Genomic DNA, 15,959 nt, shown 5'->3' with positions numbered 1-15,959 from the left:
ATGAAAAAGGAGGGGCCATTTTAGCTGGCTACTTGGAAATGTTTGCTTCAAAAGTTAATCTAGGGTCTACTGAATGCCCTTTTATTTTAAAGCAATGTTACTCGTTGCTTACTGTAACTTTCATTCATCTGTCAACTTGACTCACAGCAGTAAAGCGATGGGAGCTTTCCTGGTATTTGCATTTGGGAATTTTTTCTGTATGTTGTTAGTAGCTGAGGAGCTGCCTATGGTACCTTAATATAATCTTGTTTTGCCTCAGCACCTTTTTGTAGGAAACATGTGTAGGGAAAAGCTTGAGTTTATTCCTGAAAATGGCATATCTGTGAATTACTCTGCTATGATGTAGAAGAGAAAAAAAGAAATTGTACTATTCTGTGTTTCTAGCATACGTTCTCACTGTTCAAACATAGGTGCAATGAAAGATATTTATAGAATATGTTCTAAGGTACATATAAAATTCACAAAAAGGTAATACTGCTGTATGTGATGTGTACCGGCTACGCTTGTTGACCAGTACACTATGTATGTTGTTCATCATCATACTGAGCATTTAATATGTTTGTACTTAGTTACAGGCATATCACCAGAAGAAAAGACCACAGAACTGGGAACGGAAGTCTCTAATGAAGTTAATTCTGCTGAAATGGAAATGTCTCCTAAAAAGACACCAGCATCTGGTGACAGTCATACTGAGAAAATGATGGAAGTGATGGAAGGTGTTCAAGCAGTAGCACAGCAGGAGTTAGACAAACAAGTGGAAGAGACACAGCTACCACAGAGTAGTGCTGAGGTATCAGAAGTAGCCATGGTAGACTCTCGGTCTCTGTCTTCAGTACCTGAGACCACAACTGTGCTGCCAGAAATAGAAGGGGCTGAAAGCAAAGGAGGTGTTTGTATCCATGCAGAGCAACAACTGGAAATAACAGAAGTGCAAAAAGAGGTAGAAAAAGGAGAAACCCTTGAAAAGTCAGAAACACCAGCTCTTCTAGGAGCAGAAACTGCTTCTGTAAATGAAGGTGTTACAAACAGTTCACCAGTTGCAGACAAACCCATAAAATCACCAGCTGAGACTTACCCCTCGCTTCCCCCATCAGTTAACATGAGCAAGGCAAATGTATCTTCCTCACTGGACTTGCATTCTGCACGAGAAGTACAGCACGCTCAGCCACCAGCACTGCCTTCCACTGCTGGAAGTGCTCTCCCAACGACTTACATATCAGTCACTCCAAAAATTGGCATGGGGAAACCAGCCATCACCAAAAGGAAATTTTCTCCTGGAAGACCCAGGTCAAGACAGGTAAGCATGCAGAACGTTTCGTTATATATTTATGAAGCAATTATTAGTTAGAATTTTAGTATAATCCTTAGAATAAAGTATGCATTTATACTTCCAAGTGAGTGTTTAGTTAATTTCTTCAGGAAAGTAATATCATATTAATTAATCAAAAGAGTCTGTAGTTTGAATTACAGTTTCTTTTGGATTACGCTTAGAGAAAAATAAAATTTTTCTTATATTTTTAACAAACATCAACAAATGCTGATATAAACAATATGTCTTCCAACTTCTCCCTTTTTTTTGTATATTCTAGTATTTTGGCTAATACTTTTAAAGTATGTTAACATCTTAAGCTGACTGCATAGAAAAACATGCAACAGCTGTTTCCATCATGCTTCCAAATTTTTTCATGGTCAGTATTTTAATGATGTTGCAAATAATTTAATGGTTTTCTTCTATGAGCAAGTACTATCTGATGCAAGTTGTTATGGTTTGATTAAGATTAAATCTGATCATTGAAAAGTATGTTCAAGTCTATAGAGTTCTGCTCCATCCCATCCTGCTCTCTATTCCAGTCGTGTGGTTGTGGGAGAAATGGTTCATCAAAAAGTATGTCAGTGTGACAAATTAGTGTTTCATTTCTATTCCTAATTTTAGTTTTTGGAATTTTTAGGCTGATCATTTAATATTTTTCTTAACTTTGCACATTTCTTTGTGTTTTCATACAATAGCTAGGGGTTCAAAAATATAGTCAAATTGGTTCTTTCTTGTTCTGAAGAGACTAAAATATAATAAAAGCAAGAAACTATAAGACATTCAAATTGGAAGGTTTCTGAGTGTCTCTTAGTCACTTATTTAGTTATTTAGGTAGCTCTCTATGTAGGCATGGCAGATCTTGGAGAAATACAGGTGAACAAAAAATGGACCATTGAGCTACCATGAAGAAAGTGTTTGATTATTTCTTCTCTGTTATCTTGAAGTAAAGAAACACAATCCCTTAAAAAGAATCGTTTTCCTCATACTGTGTGCTGTCTTGAGAATTAAATTTATTTTCTCAGTTAACAATTTACCATAGTTTATCATGAAATTTTTAAAAGTGGAGTTCATTTGCAGTCTAAAATGAGGTGCATTTAAAAGAGCGTAGGTGGTAGGTTAAGGGAAGGGGGGAAAGGGGAATCCTCCCCCTCTGCTCCAGTTCTGGGCTTCTCAGAAAGACAGGGAGTATCAAGAGAGAGCCCAGCAGAGAGCTGCAGAGATGATGGAGGCCTGGAGCATCTCCCTTATGGGGGATGTCTGAGATACCTGGGGCTGTTCCATCTGGAGACGAGGAAAAGACTGACGGGAACCTTATCAGTGCTTATCCATATCTAAAGGATGAGAGTCAAGTGGATGTAGCCAGACTTCTTTCATGGTGCACAGTGACAAGACAAGGAACAATGGGAGGCCCATGTAAACATTAGGAAAACTTCTTTACTGTAAGAATGGCAGAGCACTGGAACAGGCCCATTTAGGAAAACATGAAGGCTGATCCCCAACTGTAAATGCCTGTATTAGAATAGACATGTATCCTCTTGAAAAACAAAAACAGAACAGCTTTAGAAGTAGTAGCAGTTTTGTATGTTCTGTGTGGAAGATAGATAGAGCCATGAACATCTCAGTACATGGTGTGAGTAATGCAAATAGAAGTGAGCTAAACTACAATTTAGGAATGAGGAGTAATGCAAAGTCCAAGCTGTGATGCTAACTTAATATACTTTGTTCACAGGTTTGGAGATTATATTTTAAAATGAAAAGGTACTTGACATCTTTCTAGTGCCTGTAATAGAATTGGACAAGTTACTTGTAAAGTTAATGATCTGTCTTCAAAAAATACATGGAGTCTGTAAAGGTTTGCTTTGACTTTGATAATCTTTGCCTCGTGCTTTAAACACGCGTTAAGCTGGAACTGAAGTTCTGTGAAGTGAATAGTAATTTTCTGGTAAGGAAATCACGTGCACATTTTGTTTTAAGGCCCAATTTGCTTTCTTACTTTCCATTGATTATTCAGTTCAGGCACAGATCAGCACCTTGTGGAAATCAGTGAAAATTGTCCTGAATAAGGGTAGTATGAAAATGAAGACCCCCTGGGTACGTGATCTGTGAAAGTGGATGCTTTCCCAACTTTCTACCAGTGATCTAAGTATAGCAAAGCTAAATGGCTGGGTTATTTTCATGGATTAGGGATTGTGGCTCCTATCCTTGGTAAAACTAATGTTGGAGCCACAGTGGCTTTCCTTTATTGCAGCAGTGCTTGCTTCTGCAGGACTGCACTGCTTTAAATTAGATGCTTTGTGAAGTGTGTGGTTACTCTGTGGATGTGCCAACGTTAGCCAGTTCCCACAGGTGGCAACATTCCCCACTTTCTCCTTAGTTTGTAATCTACCTTCTTGGATTGTTCTGTTTCTCTTTTAAGAAGAAGAAAAAAATCACTCTAATGGATTTATGGACCTTCATTTAAAGAGCGTGAAAAGGGTCTCTGCACTCCGTGAATAGATTTTGCCTCAGTTTTGTAAGATAATTTTGGCCTTCACCAGAGACAGAGAAATCTGTACAAATGAACAGTTTTCTCATTTTGGATTTGTTTTCTTTTAATTATTGTTCTGTGCATTAGGATGACTGATTGTCTCTTTCTTCAAAATCTATTTATAAAATTACTAATATATTTGAATAATTATTCAATTCCAGTATGAAATGCCAAGTATTTTATAAATCTGGATGGGGACAACAAGAGGGGATTCTACAAGTACATCTGTGATAAAAAGAAAACTAGCTGCACATAAGCAACCCAATGAGAGCCCTCTGTCCACCTAGCGTGGCATCTCAGTGGCTTCCTATGATTTTTATTTCGTGGGCTGTCTCCCATCTGCTTGTTACCCTATTCCATTATGGGACAAATCGTCTTTTCAGTGTCTCCTGAGTGCAGTTCACAGATCAGAGACATTTGCTTGTAGCTGCCAGCACGACAAAGCTGTTACAGTGCTGACCTCAGAGTTGTATCTGTGCAGTGTTTGCCCATGGAATACACAGGTTGTCCCCCTGTGCCTGTAAGTAATTGTCAGATTTATACCAGGGAGCAGCACCTCTGCTTTCATCTTTTTCATTATTTTTCTCCTGTAGGAGCAGTCTCAAAAAGAATGATCACATAAGTTAGGTGATTACTAATCTGACATTTATCTAGTTTGAAATAAATCTTCACATGAAAAACGGGTCGTTTTTTCAACATCTGCATGTTTTTAGTAGTGCTGGGGATACTTTATGTGTCTGAATGGAATAAATTGGAAGTCATCAGGTTTTTTTGCAGCAGTGCCCTGTGTCGATAACCATAATGTTAACCATAATGAAGTCAAGGAATGACTGGTAGATAAGGTTTAAGAATGATTGGTGAGATTATGTTGAGTAGGAAATAAGCTTTTACTGATTTTGTTTTACTGTATGCATTCTTTTAGAATGCATTCTGTGGGAAGTTCCAGTTAGGTGAAATGAAGGGCTTCCTTCTCATCATGAAGATACTGATGATCCGTATTAGGTGGCTTGCTTGTTCTAATTATATGAAGAGATTTTTCTAAAATGACACTGAAAAATGAAAGAACTGGGTTCAGATGCATGTTCTTTTTTGGGTACTGTGGCCTTTCAACTGTCTTCCATCCCATGGTACTTGTTAGCTTGTTACTACAGTGGTTGGTGTTCAGAAAAGCTCAGAAAGGGTCTGTTTGAAGGTTTGTTTTTTTGTAGGGTTCTGTTGTTTTTTGTTTTTTTCTTTGTTTTTATGAGGGAGGCTGTAGTCCGAACATATGAAATGTTGTTCACAGCCCTAAAATCACATTGGATGTTATAATGAAAGTACAGGTCTGTATAGCTGCAATTACAGTGTATTTCATAAAGAGTTCAGCTGCAGAACACAGTCAGTGGTAATTTAGTGAGATCTCCTGACCCTTGATGACATTGTGTTTCGTTCTGTTCTAATTTACTTGCAGCAGTTTTGAGTACTCAGGAATATGATGGAGAATGAAACTTCCTGTTTCTGTCAAAGCACATAATTATTGCTGTGAATAGAACTTTCTTCAGTGTTGTGTGGTAATGGGCATTAATTAAAAGCCAAAATATAATTAATGAATCTCTTTGATGTAATTCATTTGTTCAAAGTATTGTGGAAGTGAGTGTTTTTAATTAAGTTTATCTGACCAAGAATTCAAATGTTTCTGATCTACAATAAAACTGGGATTAAATTTCCAATTTAATTCTTAACAATATGATTCAAATACAGTTCATTGTTTTTTGAAAGAGGGAGTATTTCATATTCAGACTTAATATTTTATTTGCTTTTTAATCTTTTCATTATACTTAATCATTAGAGAAGTGTATCTTATTAGAAGGGAAAATAATTTTGTGTGTCCCAAATGAGAGAAGGTAATTCAGCTGCTGGTGAAGAGTTTTCAGCGTGTTTGAGCCGATGGGTTTTGACCCTTTGCTGGCATGTCCCCTCCCTTATGGATTGACGTAGACATTGCTTCTATGATATACACATTTCCTTTGTGCTACTGTACAGATTTCACTTGAGTTCCCACATTATAAGAACAATTACTTATTACACATAATCATAGAGTCATAGAATGGTTTGGGTTGGAAGGGACCTCAAGGGTCATCAAGTGCTCCAACCCCCCTACCTCATGCAGGGCCCTGAAGCTCTGTATTTTTGCTAGCCCAGGCTGCCCAGGTCCCCATCCAACCTGGCCTTGAACACCTCCAGGGACGGGGCATCCACAGCCTCTCTGGGCAGCCTGTGCCAGCACCTCCCCACTGTCTCTGTGAAGAACTTTCCCCTGATATCCAACCTCAATCTTCCCGCCTTTAACTGAAGATGAGTTTGGATAATACAAGGAAACTGTAACTAAGATTCTAGCTTTATCCTGCTAGAACCAGAAGGCCCTTGATATGGAAACTAAGGCTAGCACAGTAAGGCTAATCTCCATATTGCCACAGATCTGCTGATGCTGAGTAGCATGGCAGTGCTTGCTAGGACTGAGACGTTTTGGCAGAAATAGGGCGGATTGATAAACTGCAGAGCTCTTGGCAGAACAGAATCGGAGTCTGGCCTTCCCATTTCTGTCTGGTGGAGCTTGCTTTGGGTGAAGAGTGAGATTCACTTCGAGGGGCCCATGTATCTCTTCCTCAAACTTAGAATTCGGGAAATGTATTATCCTTCAAGTATGCCCAGTTGTAAATTCAGACTGAAGGAAGCTGTCCCACAGTCTCAGAGTTCAAGAAAGTCTTTCTCAGGTTTCAGTGTGTATGATGAACTTCAGCATCATTTCGTGTACATCTTCACACATTCTTCTTGTTTTGCCACGTTTCTTCAGAGGAAGTACAGAACATATCACCATGGTGGGAGCTGTGGCAGTAGAGATAATAAAATAATTAGTTGAAAAGAGTCTATAGATACAATGTATGTATGTGTATTACATGTATATAGAAACACATTGTTATTTGAGATCACAGTCTAACATGAGGACAACAGGGTGAAAAAGCCTTAGTAGTGGGAATTGATAATGTTTTTGGTTTTTTTTTTTTTGGTGGCAGACTTGCAGGAGAGAGATGCTTTGTTAATTATCATGGCTATTTTTCTTTTTTTCTACTGTTTGCTTACATTCCTTATGTTTCATGCACTTCTAAGACTAGCTGTAGCCATGCTTGTCAGTAGTTCAGACTCAAACGATGAACATCTATTCTTTCAAAATGGGGTTTGAAGGGAAAAAAAGGTATCCTGTCATCTTACAGTGCTGACTCCTCAGCTTCATGAGGTACAACATAGGGCTGTGATTTACTGTTGTTACGATCGATTGCTATATTTGTATTGTTTTGTTTATAAAGCTCATTTTGTTGTTCTTAACCATCACTTTGAGGTTTGTTATATTTGTTTCAGTGCAAGATTCAATGACAGCCTAAAATCTTCCCTCCTTCCTCTTGCTCAGTGAACTAATTTACTAGTTAATGTAGAAATGCCTATGCCTGCATGTGCTTTGCTTTTCAGATTTTTTTTTGTTGCTTGCTTTTTCTTTTTTTTTTCTTTTTTTTTTTTTTTTTTTTTTTTTTTTGCAAAGTTTTATACATCTATTTTCTCACCTACCATATCCTAGGGGGCTTGGAGTACCAATAATACAGTCAGCCCACCTTCCTGGTCCCCAGACATTTCAGAAGGTCGGGACATTTTTAAATCCAGACAGCTTCCTGGCAGTGCCATTTGGAGCATCAAAGTGGTAAATAATTTGAATTTATTTTTGTATATCCGTTGCTATCTTTCTGCTGTAGAGACTACTGATGAAATTCTGTCTATCACAATTGAATTAATCTTCCATTCTAGTACTGCTTAACACGTTTAGAAACTATTAAAACTCTGGAGCTTTCAGGTTAGAAGAAAAAGTGTGCTTTCCAGAGTGCACAATATGATGGCATTGCCCTGCTATTAGGGAACAAAGGCTAGTTTATATTAGCCATTTCTTGTGTGCTTAGCACTTCACTTTTTGTGGTTGGCTTTGCATAGCCATCAAAATAAGTTACATGAGAAGGAAAATGTCCTTAAGTCTGGCAGTAAGGTAGGCCAGGCAAAGAAAGGAGCAGAACTCTGAGCCGGGGCTTGAGTTTGTTGCTGTAGAGAAACCCTGCAGAGCAGATTCAGAGTGACAGCCTTTTTAGCTTGTGGGGGAATAAAAAAACCCAGCTACCTCACCCGATTAGATGGACCAAAGCTTTTATCCACTGTGACAGTTACTGTTCAAAACACTTAAAATTAAAAAACTTAGAGCACTTTTTTTAAATGACAAAAAAATTGTAAGTGGTGAAATACTAACAAACAGTTGTAGGTTACCAATAATTTATTTTCATTTCACTTTAACACTCATGCTGTTTTTATTTTGACATTAGCTTTTGCTGCTTCAAGCATTAATTTTCAGCTTACTATTCAGCATTAACATTGATACAAGTACGTGCTTATTCCTATTACTAGCTCTGGAAAAATAACAATACTGATACGAAATCTGAAACATACAGATAAGAAATGTGTCAGAAGAGTTTCCGTCTTAAAAAATAAATTGATGCTTGTATGTTCTGTCTGTGCATATGCATTAACTTCATATATGTAAAGACAACATTATCCCTTCACTTTTACTGCATATAAATACTTGTGCCATCAATAGAATCCTTCCTCTCATTTTCCAAAGTAGTGTTGCATTACTTTTCCTTATATCATAAATCAGTTTAATTTGTCGTTACATTAATGGATAGATATTGGGAAAAGTATAATCTTCAGTATGTCCTTCTAAATATGACCATACACTTTTATTATCTTCTTTACGTCAGGAATTGGTATATTTGAAAAGTACTGTTAGTAATATTGAGCCCATAATGCTACTTTCCATCCAGAGTTCCTATCTCTGTCAGTATAAACTGTTCATATCTGTTGGTGACACTGTCCCCATGCAGCTTTACGTTCAATTAGCATTGTTTTATTGAGAAATGTTTTGTCTTGGTATTAAAAGCAACTTCTAGCAAATGTCTGGACCCATGCATGGTACCTCTGTAAGTAATCTGTGGACAGAGTTGAGCTATCTTAGAAGCAGAGACTATTCACATACTCAAAATCAATCAGTAATCTCATTGCTTATTTTGTAGTATGAAATACATTTGCTTAGGTACATCCCACAATTACTGTTATGTTTCAGAGCCTCTCTATAAACGTGCTCTGTAAAGGTATGTGACACGTTGGCCAGAACTGGGTAAGGGACGTTGTCAGGATGTTCGTTTTCTTTCTGGAAGCAATTAGGGTGTTCCTCTTACAGTTTGTATTCAGCTGATTTTGAAATAACAAGAAAAAAAATAATCATGAAATTCAAACTGAGTCACAGGAGCAGTGTGAGGTAATTATTATTTTAAAAACATATTTGCTTTTCTACAGTAAATTGTAATTGAACACACTTTGTGGATGCTCCAAGAGCACACAAGCACTGTATGTCTCTGCATATAAAATAAGGAAGGAGGGAAAAGAAGCTGTCTAAAAATAAGTGGATATTTTCTGAGAGAAGCAGACTATTATGGAGAGTGTTGATTTGAGTTTAATTGATATAATTAATATAAAATGCTCTCTCTGTATGTGCTGAATTAAAAGGGTTCAGTGGAGCCAACTCCTGCTTCTCTCTGGGAGTAGGATTGAGTCCTAACAAATTCCAGTGTTTGCTTGATTATTCATAGTGAAAGAAATGTGTCTGTGATTGCAACTAATCAAGGGTCCGGGCCATATGCAGAATTCACATGAGCCGAGTGTTTAAAAAGAAAAATGAATCATGTAATGGAGGGTATTTACTTCGGATACTTTGCAACTTTGGGGAAAAAAAATAAAAATCCCATATTTCCAATTATTCTTGAAGAGAAAAGAAATGTTTCTGGTTTTGTCTGTTTTCTCACTGGTGATAATGGTGATCATATTAATTCATGTAATTAATTATAGGAGTTAGAGTTATTTCATAACAATCTATGTAGTAATTTGTTGACCGTGGCCTAGGGTGCCCATATGCACTTGAAATCATAGGGTGTTTTATTTTACTTACATTTTCTCTAGATGTATTGAACAAGTTTGAATCCCTCAAAACAAAAGGACTGCAGACTGAATTTAACTTGTTATCTTACGTTGAATAGGGTCGTGGATCAGGATTCCCAGGGAAGAGGAGGCCACGTGGTGCAGGTCTGTCAGGACGAGGCGGCAGAGGCAGATCAAAACTGAAAAATGGAGTTGGGGCTGTAGTCATTCCAGGGGTAAGAACACTTATTTTTAAGTCATGTTGTAGTCTGTGAATGTAACGTAACCTAATTCAACTATAATTCTTTCATTAAAGTGCTGTTTAAAGCCAAAGAACACTAAAAAGTAGAGGTTTATGATGAAATCTGGTTATTGTTATATATGTATGATTATGAACTACAGCACTAAAGCAAAATAAACCTGAAGCAATTTTATGCAGCTGTTGCCACTTAAAGAGACAACTGCTGGGCATCTTGGCATACTGCTTCTACTTCTCAAGTGGAAAAAATGCCAAATAAGTACAACGTTCACTGAACAACAGAGTAGGGAGACCAAGGCATGTAGTCAGTAGCCTTAGCAGATCAGCCCAGAGGTTGTTCTACCCTGGGAACCAAACCTGACTGCTGAGGGAAGAGCACAGAACAGAAGAGCCACAGACAACGGGATACTTCTGTTCTGTCTGGGCTGGGGCCTTGCTGAGTAGAAGGTGGTGTCATTGCCTTGGACAGCTTCTGTTGAAAGTTTCTGTCATAAATTTGTGTATGTACTTCTAAAAACTGCTAGTGACTCTTTCAGTTCTGCTCATGAGCCTGTTGAATACAGGCACACCTCCTTTGCTTTACATTGCTGCCTGCTACTGAGAGCCCTTAGAGAAAAGGTGGTTGAGAAGTGTATTTTATTATCTTCCTGCCACTCATTTTTAGAGGCATCTGTTGCTCATCTTTGTTTTCCTTCCACTTCTTCATTGCTAATCTGGAGAAACCCAGTATTATTTGATGTTCCTTGTATGAAAACTGTCCATACAGTTGCTGTCCTTTTCAGACATTTTGGTGTGTTTTCCTGTGTTGACTTTGGTCTGCCATTTTATATCTCAGAACTCAGTCTTATGAGGTTCTTAGTGCAGTTCTTTGTATTTGTCATTCATTTTTTATTACTCTGAACATCTTAATATTGGTGGTAAATTTTATCACCTTGCTCCATATTCCAAGTTGTACATGTTCAACACCATGGCCTGTTAGCAGTCATCCCTGTCAGGATATTCACCCTTGAAAAATTAAAAAGATAACTGATGTTATTATTGAAATTGAATCATTCACATGGTTTTTTTGATATTAGAAACCATAGGTTTGTACTTCAAGATAAGCCAGGTTTTATAGAACAAATGCTTAAAGGAAATTGTAACACAGCAGAGAATATTCAGTGAGGTTAAGTATTGTAACAAAAGTGACCATTGCTATTCTCAATTTCCCATAGAAATTTGACTCTGTGACTTTTAAAGTGAACAGCAGCTTTTCTACATCAGAATTGAGAGCAACAATGTGGCTGTCGTGTAATAAAGGAGATGAAGGTAGCGATACAAAGAGATCAGCCTTCTCCAGATTAGTGGTTGAAATAGAAGTATTTTCAGCCCCTTTGCTGAACTTGTTCATACTCATGGGATGGTGACCATTGATCAACTACATGAATTTGGAAATCATTACATTTAGGAAATGGGGGAGAAAGTGTGGCTACAGGTTAACTCTCATTGGCTCATGTCTGGTGTTAAAGTAGCATCAAAGTTGCACTAATTCAGTTCTTCACCTCCTGCTCTTTTGTATGTGTAAGCAACTCTGAGAACTTTGTGGAATCTGTGGAAATACATGCATGGGAAAAAGTCTCCCTGAACATCTTGAGAGGTGTTTCAGGAGTTCTTTGGGTTAATTAGTTTCTTTGGGTTAATTAGTTACAGCTGCAGAGCCTTCCACAGTACAGTACTTAAACCATATTAACTGTACACTTATATTCCCTTTCTAGCTATTTCTCAGTAAATGCTGATTTTCAGCAACAGTTTATCAGAAAGATTCCTGTAGCTGTTGTAACAGCATTTATATTTGTCTCTAGTGATGTTTGAATTTGTGAAATATTTAGAATATTATTTAAACAAAACTAGGTGTGTAAGTTTTGAATTGTGTTTTTAAAATAATCCACATTTATAAAACTAGAACAGCTGGCAAGACAAAGTTACGTTTCCCTAGCATGCATTTATCCCTTTTTTTTTTTCCTCATAGAACTGTACTCCTATCTTCCAAATTTTCATACTCACTGCTGATTTGGAGAGTAAACAGCCTAAGTCGTCTGTTAATGCAGAGTCATGGGTGGCAAATTCTGCACAGCAAGATTTGCATAGAAGTCAGAGCACAGAGCATTCTTTTATGTTTTTTTGTGACTCTCCCAAAATCACTACGTCTTCCTTTCTTCTTTTTCTTCCTGAGGAGCTATATATATACATGCATACAGTGAGTTTGTAAAGGCAATTGAGGGTAATGATGTTCTTAGTCAGAAGGAGAATGACAGCCTACAGTCAGGTTTTACTTATCAAGATCAAACCAGAGGTGAATTAGTAAAACAGTTTCTCATGAAGGTAGCTTTCTGTGAAAGACATATGCACATTCTGATAGCCTTGTATTGTCTGAGATTAAAAATCAGCATACATACTTACAGGTTTCGTGTTGTCTCACGTCTTACAAAATGTGATGTGCTTGCTAATTACCTTGCTTGTTTTGGTAGGTCACGACTATGGATATTTCATCTAACAAAGATGAAGAAGAAAACTCGATGCATAATACAGTTGTCCTCTTCTCTAACAGTGACAAGTTCACTCTCCATCAGGTTAGACTATTAAGCTTTCATTATGTTTCATAGAGTCATTAAAGTTGGAAAAGACCACTCAGACTATCTAGTCCAACCATCAACCCATCCCCTCATGCCCACTGACCATGTCCCTCAGTGACACATGTACCCTTTTGCTGAACACCCTTTTCTTGGTGACTTCACCACCTCCCTGGGCAGCCTGTTCTAATGCCTGACCACTCTTTCTGAGAATAAATTTTTCCAAATATCCAGCTGAATCTCCACTGGTACAGCTTGAGGTCAACACCTCTCATTCTATTGCTGTTACCTGGCAGCAGTGGCGACCTCCACCTCTTTTCATAGACTCATAGAGTCAACCTCCTTTCAAAGAGTATGAGTGCCTCATAGAGACACTAAGGTCTCCCTTGAGCCTCCTCTTTTCCAGACTGAACAATCCCATTTCCCTCAACTGCTCCTCTTAAGATTTGAGCTCCAGACTCTTCACCAGCTTCGTTGATCTTCTGAGGATGTGCTCCAGGGCTTCGATATCTTTCTTGTAGTCAGTAGCCCAAAACTGCACACTGTACTTGACACCAGTGCTTTTAATTTAAAAAAAAAAGTAAATCTCATTGTTAAGAATTTCATCCTAAAGCAACCCAGCTGGGCTTTACTATTAAATATTTTCTGAATTTACTTTCTAATGTGTTGAAAATCTACGCTTTTCTATAATTTCAGGATATGTGTGTAGTTTGTGGGAGTTTTGGCCAAGGTGCTGAGGGCAGATTGCTTGCCTGTTCTCAATGCGGTCAGTGTTACCATCCATACTGTGTCAGTATTAAGGTGAGTGCTTTGTTATTTAAGAGATTACTTAATTACACTGTTTTCATATTGTACTTTAATAGCACTATGCTGCCTTTGGTTTTGTGGTAATTAAGGGAGTCATTAACTTGCTAGATATTCTTCAGCTAATGTGACCATTATTTGTATGCAACTTGTGAAAGACTTTAATTAAATGCCATTTTATAGTATGCATTGCCTCAAGAGAAATTAACCTTTTTGTAATTTCACAACCATAAATAGTACTGATTATCCAGCAGTTGGTTAAAATAACAGTTTGAGATATCAGCTTAAAAGCTAAATACAAACGAAATTAAAAACAAAGAAAAAAAACGTAATGCATCTTCATTTACTAGGAGCATAAGGTTTGGTTGATTCAATTTGTCTGTTGGCTGTCAGAATTGACAGCAGTTGGAGTGGTTAATTAATACATTTTTCTTTCATTAGTCTAAGAGAGAATGTGTGAAAATTAAATTTGAATGGTATGAGTTGACTTAGTAAGCAGATAATAAGCTATTTACTCCAATACATAAGCTATATGCTACTTACTATACAAGTACATGTATGTAAAACTGGGATTTCTTCAAACACATCACAGAACATTATTTAAAATGTACTTTACAAAACACCATATCATCATCATGCATTTTTCATGCAGCTGTAGTCTGGTTTTACATTTGTATGCTACTTTTACATTATTGGACCTCAGTAAATTATTTGCTTCAGGTGACTGAAAACTCAGCATTGGCTATCATAGGGTGATACTGCCCTAAGTGTAGACCTAGCACAGTTTGTATTCTCTGACATTCTGAATTTATATTCCTGAAGAGTCTCAGCAACTCCACACAGTTCCTTTCTGTTTGTTCCATTCCCACTTAGTGGAACTCCACAAAGTCTAATTGAGAAATGGCTACTTGTGATATGGTTAGTGTGAGTGGTACAGCACCCTGTGCTGCGTAGCCAGGCCTTAATTTATGCACTAATTGTACTTCACAGAGCAGAGTTCAAATAATTTTCACCTTGCTGTTTGCAGATTACTAAAGTGGTGCTTAGTAAAGGCTGGAGGTGCCTGGAGTGCACGGTATGTGAAGCCTGTGGGAAAGCTACAGACCCAGGAAGGCTGCTTCTCTGTGATGACTGCGACATCAGTTACCACACTTACTGCTTAGATCCACCCCTGCAGACTGTTCCGAAAGGAGGCTGGAAGTGCAAATGGTGTGTTTGGTTCTGGTGTCAGAAATGCTGGCCTTTTTTGTTCCACTTTGTCACTTTATATTTGCAGTGTCAGTTTAACTGTAGTAATGCTTTAAAGCAAACAAAGTACATTTGCTTTGTTTCATTCAGTTATCAATTCAGTATGGTTAGATTAGGTTGTGGTTGGACTTGATGCTCTTGAAGGTCTTTTCCAACCTGAGTGATTCTATGATTCTATGGAAATTGTTGTTATCTTCTCTTAATAACCTTTCTTCGTACCAGAAGCCACATAAGTAGAGGTGGACAGTATTTATTTTGAAACTTCTAGACAAAAAAAACCCCACTAATCTACATTCACTGAAACAAAAAGATAAATTAATTGGCATTACAACAAATTCCTCTAAAGATAAAACCCTCTGAAAACCATTCATGTTATTTGGGTGAAACACAAACCAAATAGACATCTGTGTGGCTAAGTGTCTGATGGTGAATGGCAACTGGAAGCAGGCACTCCTTTGACCTCGTTAAACTGTTACATACACCCATCTGTCTGTTTTTGCAGATTGAAAGGACTTCTTACTTAGAAATGCTTAAAAAAAATATAAAAAATACAGTAATGTTCAAAATCTAAATAATAATTCTTCATTCAAATAAAATATTGTGACCTGAAATAAGCTTATTTCCTCCCATGGAACTAGTTTGTGACCTAAAACTGAATTATTTACCCAGTTCTAAGGTAGGAGAGCTTTAAAGCCACAAAACAGTGGTCTTGTGAACTGAAAGTAACAGGTCATTCTGTCTTTTCTGCAGGTGTGTTTGGTGCAGACACTGTGGAGCAACTTCACCAGGTTTAAGATGCGAATGGCAAAACAATTACACGCAGTGCGCTCCCTGTGCAAGTTTGTCTACCTGCCCGATCTGTTATCGCACTTACAGGGATGAAGAGCTTATAATTCAGTGTAGACAATGCGATCGGTAAGGACCACTGCTGTTCTGCAGGCTTTTTCTGGTTAAAGCTCATTTCATTTTTTATTTTTGCTCCCAATATAAAAGCATAAAGATGAAGGGAATGGTCTTGTGGTAAAGAACACTGGACTGAATCTCAGAAGTGTTTTTTTTATTTAATTCCTAGTTGTACTACGGATTTTATTATATGGCTCTGGGCAAATTAATTAATCACTTTGTGCCTCATCTTCCCCCTCTGTAAAAATAAAATAT

The 15,959-nt window shown here is 37.6% G+C and overlaps 1 protein-coding gene across 12 annotated transcripts in view; it reads left to right on the top strand.

Annotated features, from left to right (window-relative positions):
- The window catches only part of KMT2C (lysine methyltransferase 2C), a 188,101-nt gene that overhangs the window by 107,655 nt on the left and 64,487 nt on the right, over nucleotides 1–15,959 (top strand). For 11 of the 12 annotated variants that reach the window (XM_085226991.1, XM_085227002.1, XM_085226997.1 and 8 more), the window contains 7 exons: nucleotides 570–1,297; nucleotides 7,450–7,569; nucleotides 10,001–10,117; nucleotides 12,648–12,749; nucleotides 13,446–13,550; nucleotides 14,581–14,762; nucleotides 15,552–15,716. In XM_085226991.1, coding sequence (XP_085083117.1) covers nucleotides 570–1,297; nucleotides 7,450–7,569; nucleotides 10,001–10,117; nucleotides 12,648–12,749; nucleotides 13,446–13,550; nucleotides 14,581–14,762; nucleotides 15,552–15,716 — 1,519 coding nt within the window. The remainder of the gene's footprint in view (nucleotides 1–569; nucleotides 1,298–7,449; nucleotides 7,570–10,000; nucleotides 10,118–12,647; nucleotides 12,750–13,445; nucleotides 13,551–14,580; nucleotides 14,763–15,551; nucleotides 15,717–15,959) is intronic. The other variant, XM_085226999.1, reaches the window with a different exon arrangement.

The sequence above is a fragment of the Meleagris gallopavo genome, chromosome 6 (assembly GCF_905368555.1).
Source record: "Meleagris gallopavo chromosome 6, MGAL_WU_HG_1.1, whole genome shotgun sequence".
NCBI lineage: Eukaryota > Metazoa > Chordata > Aves > Galliformes > Phasianidae > Meleagris > Meleagris gallopavo.
Note: the sequence above shows the minus strand (reverse complement) of the source record. Positions and strands in the feature narration are given on the sequence as shown.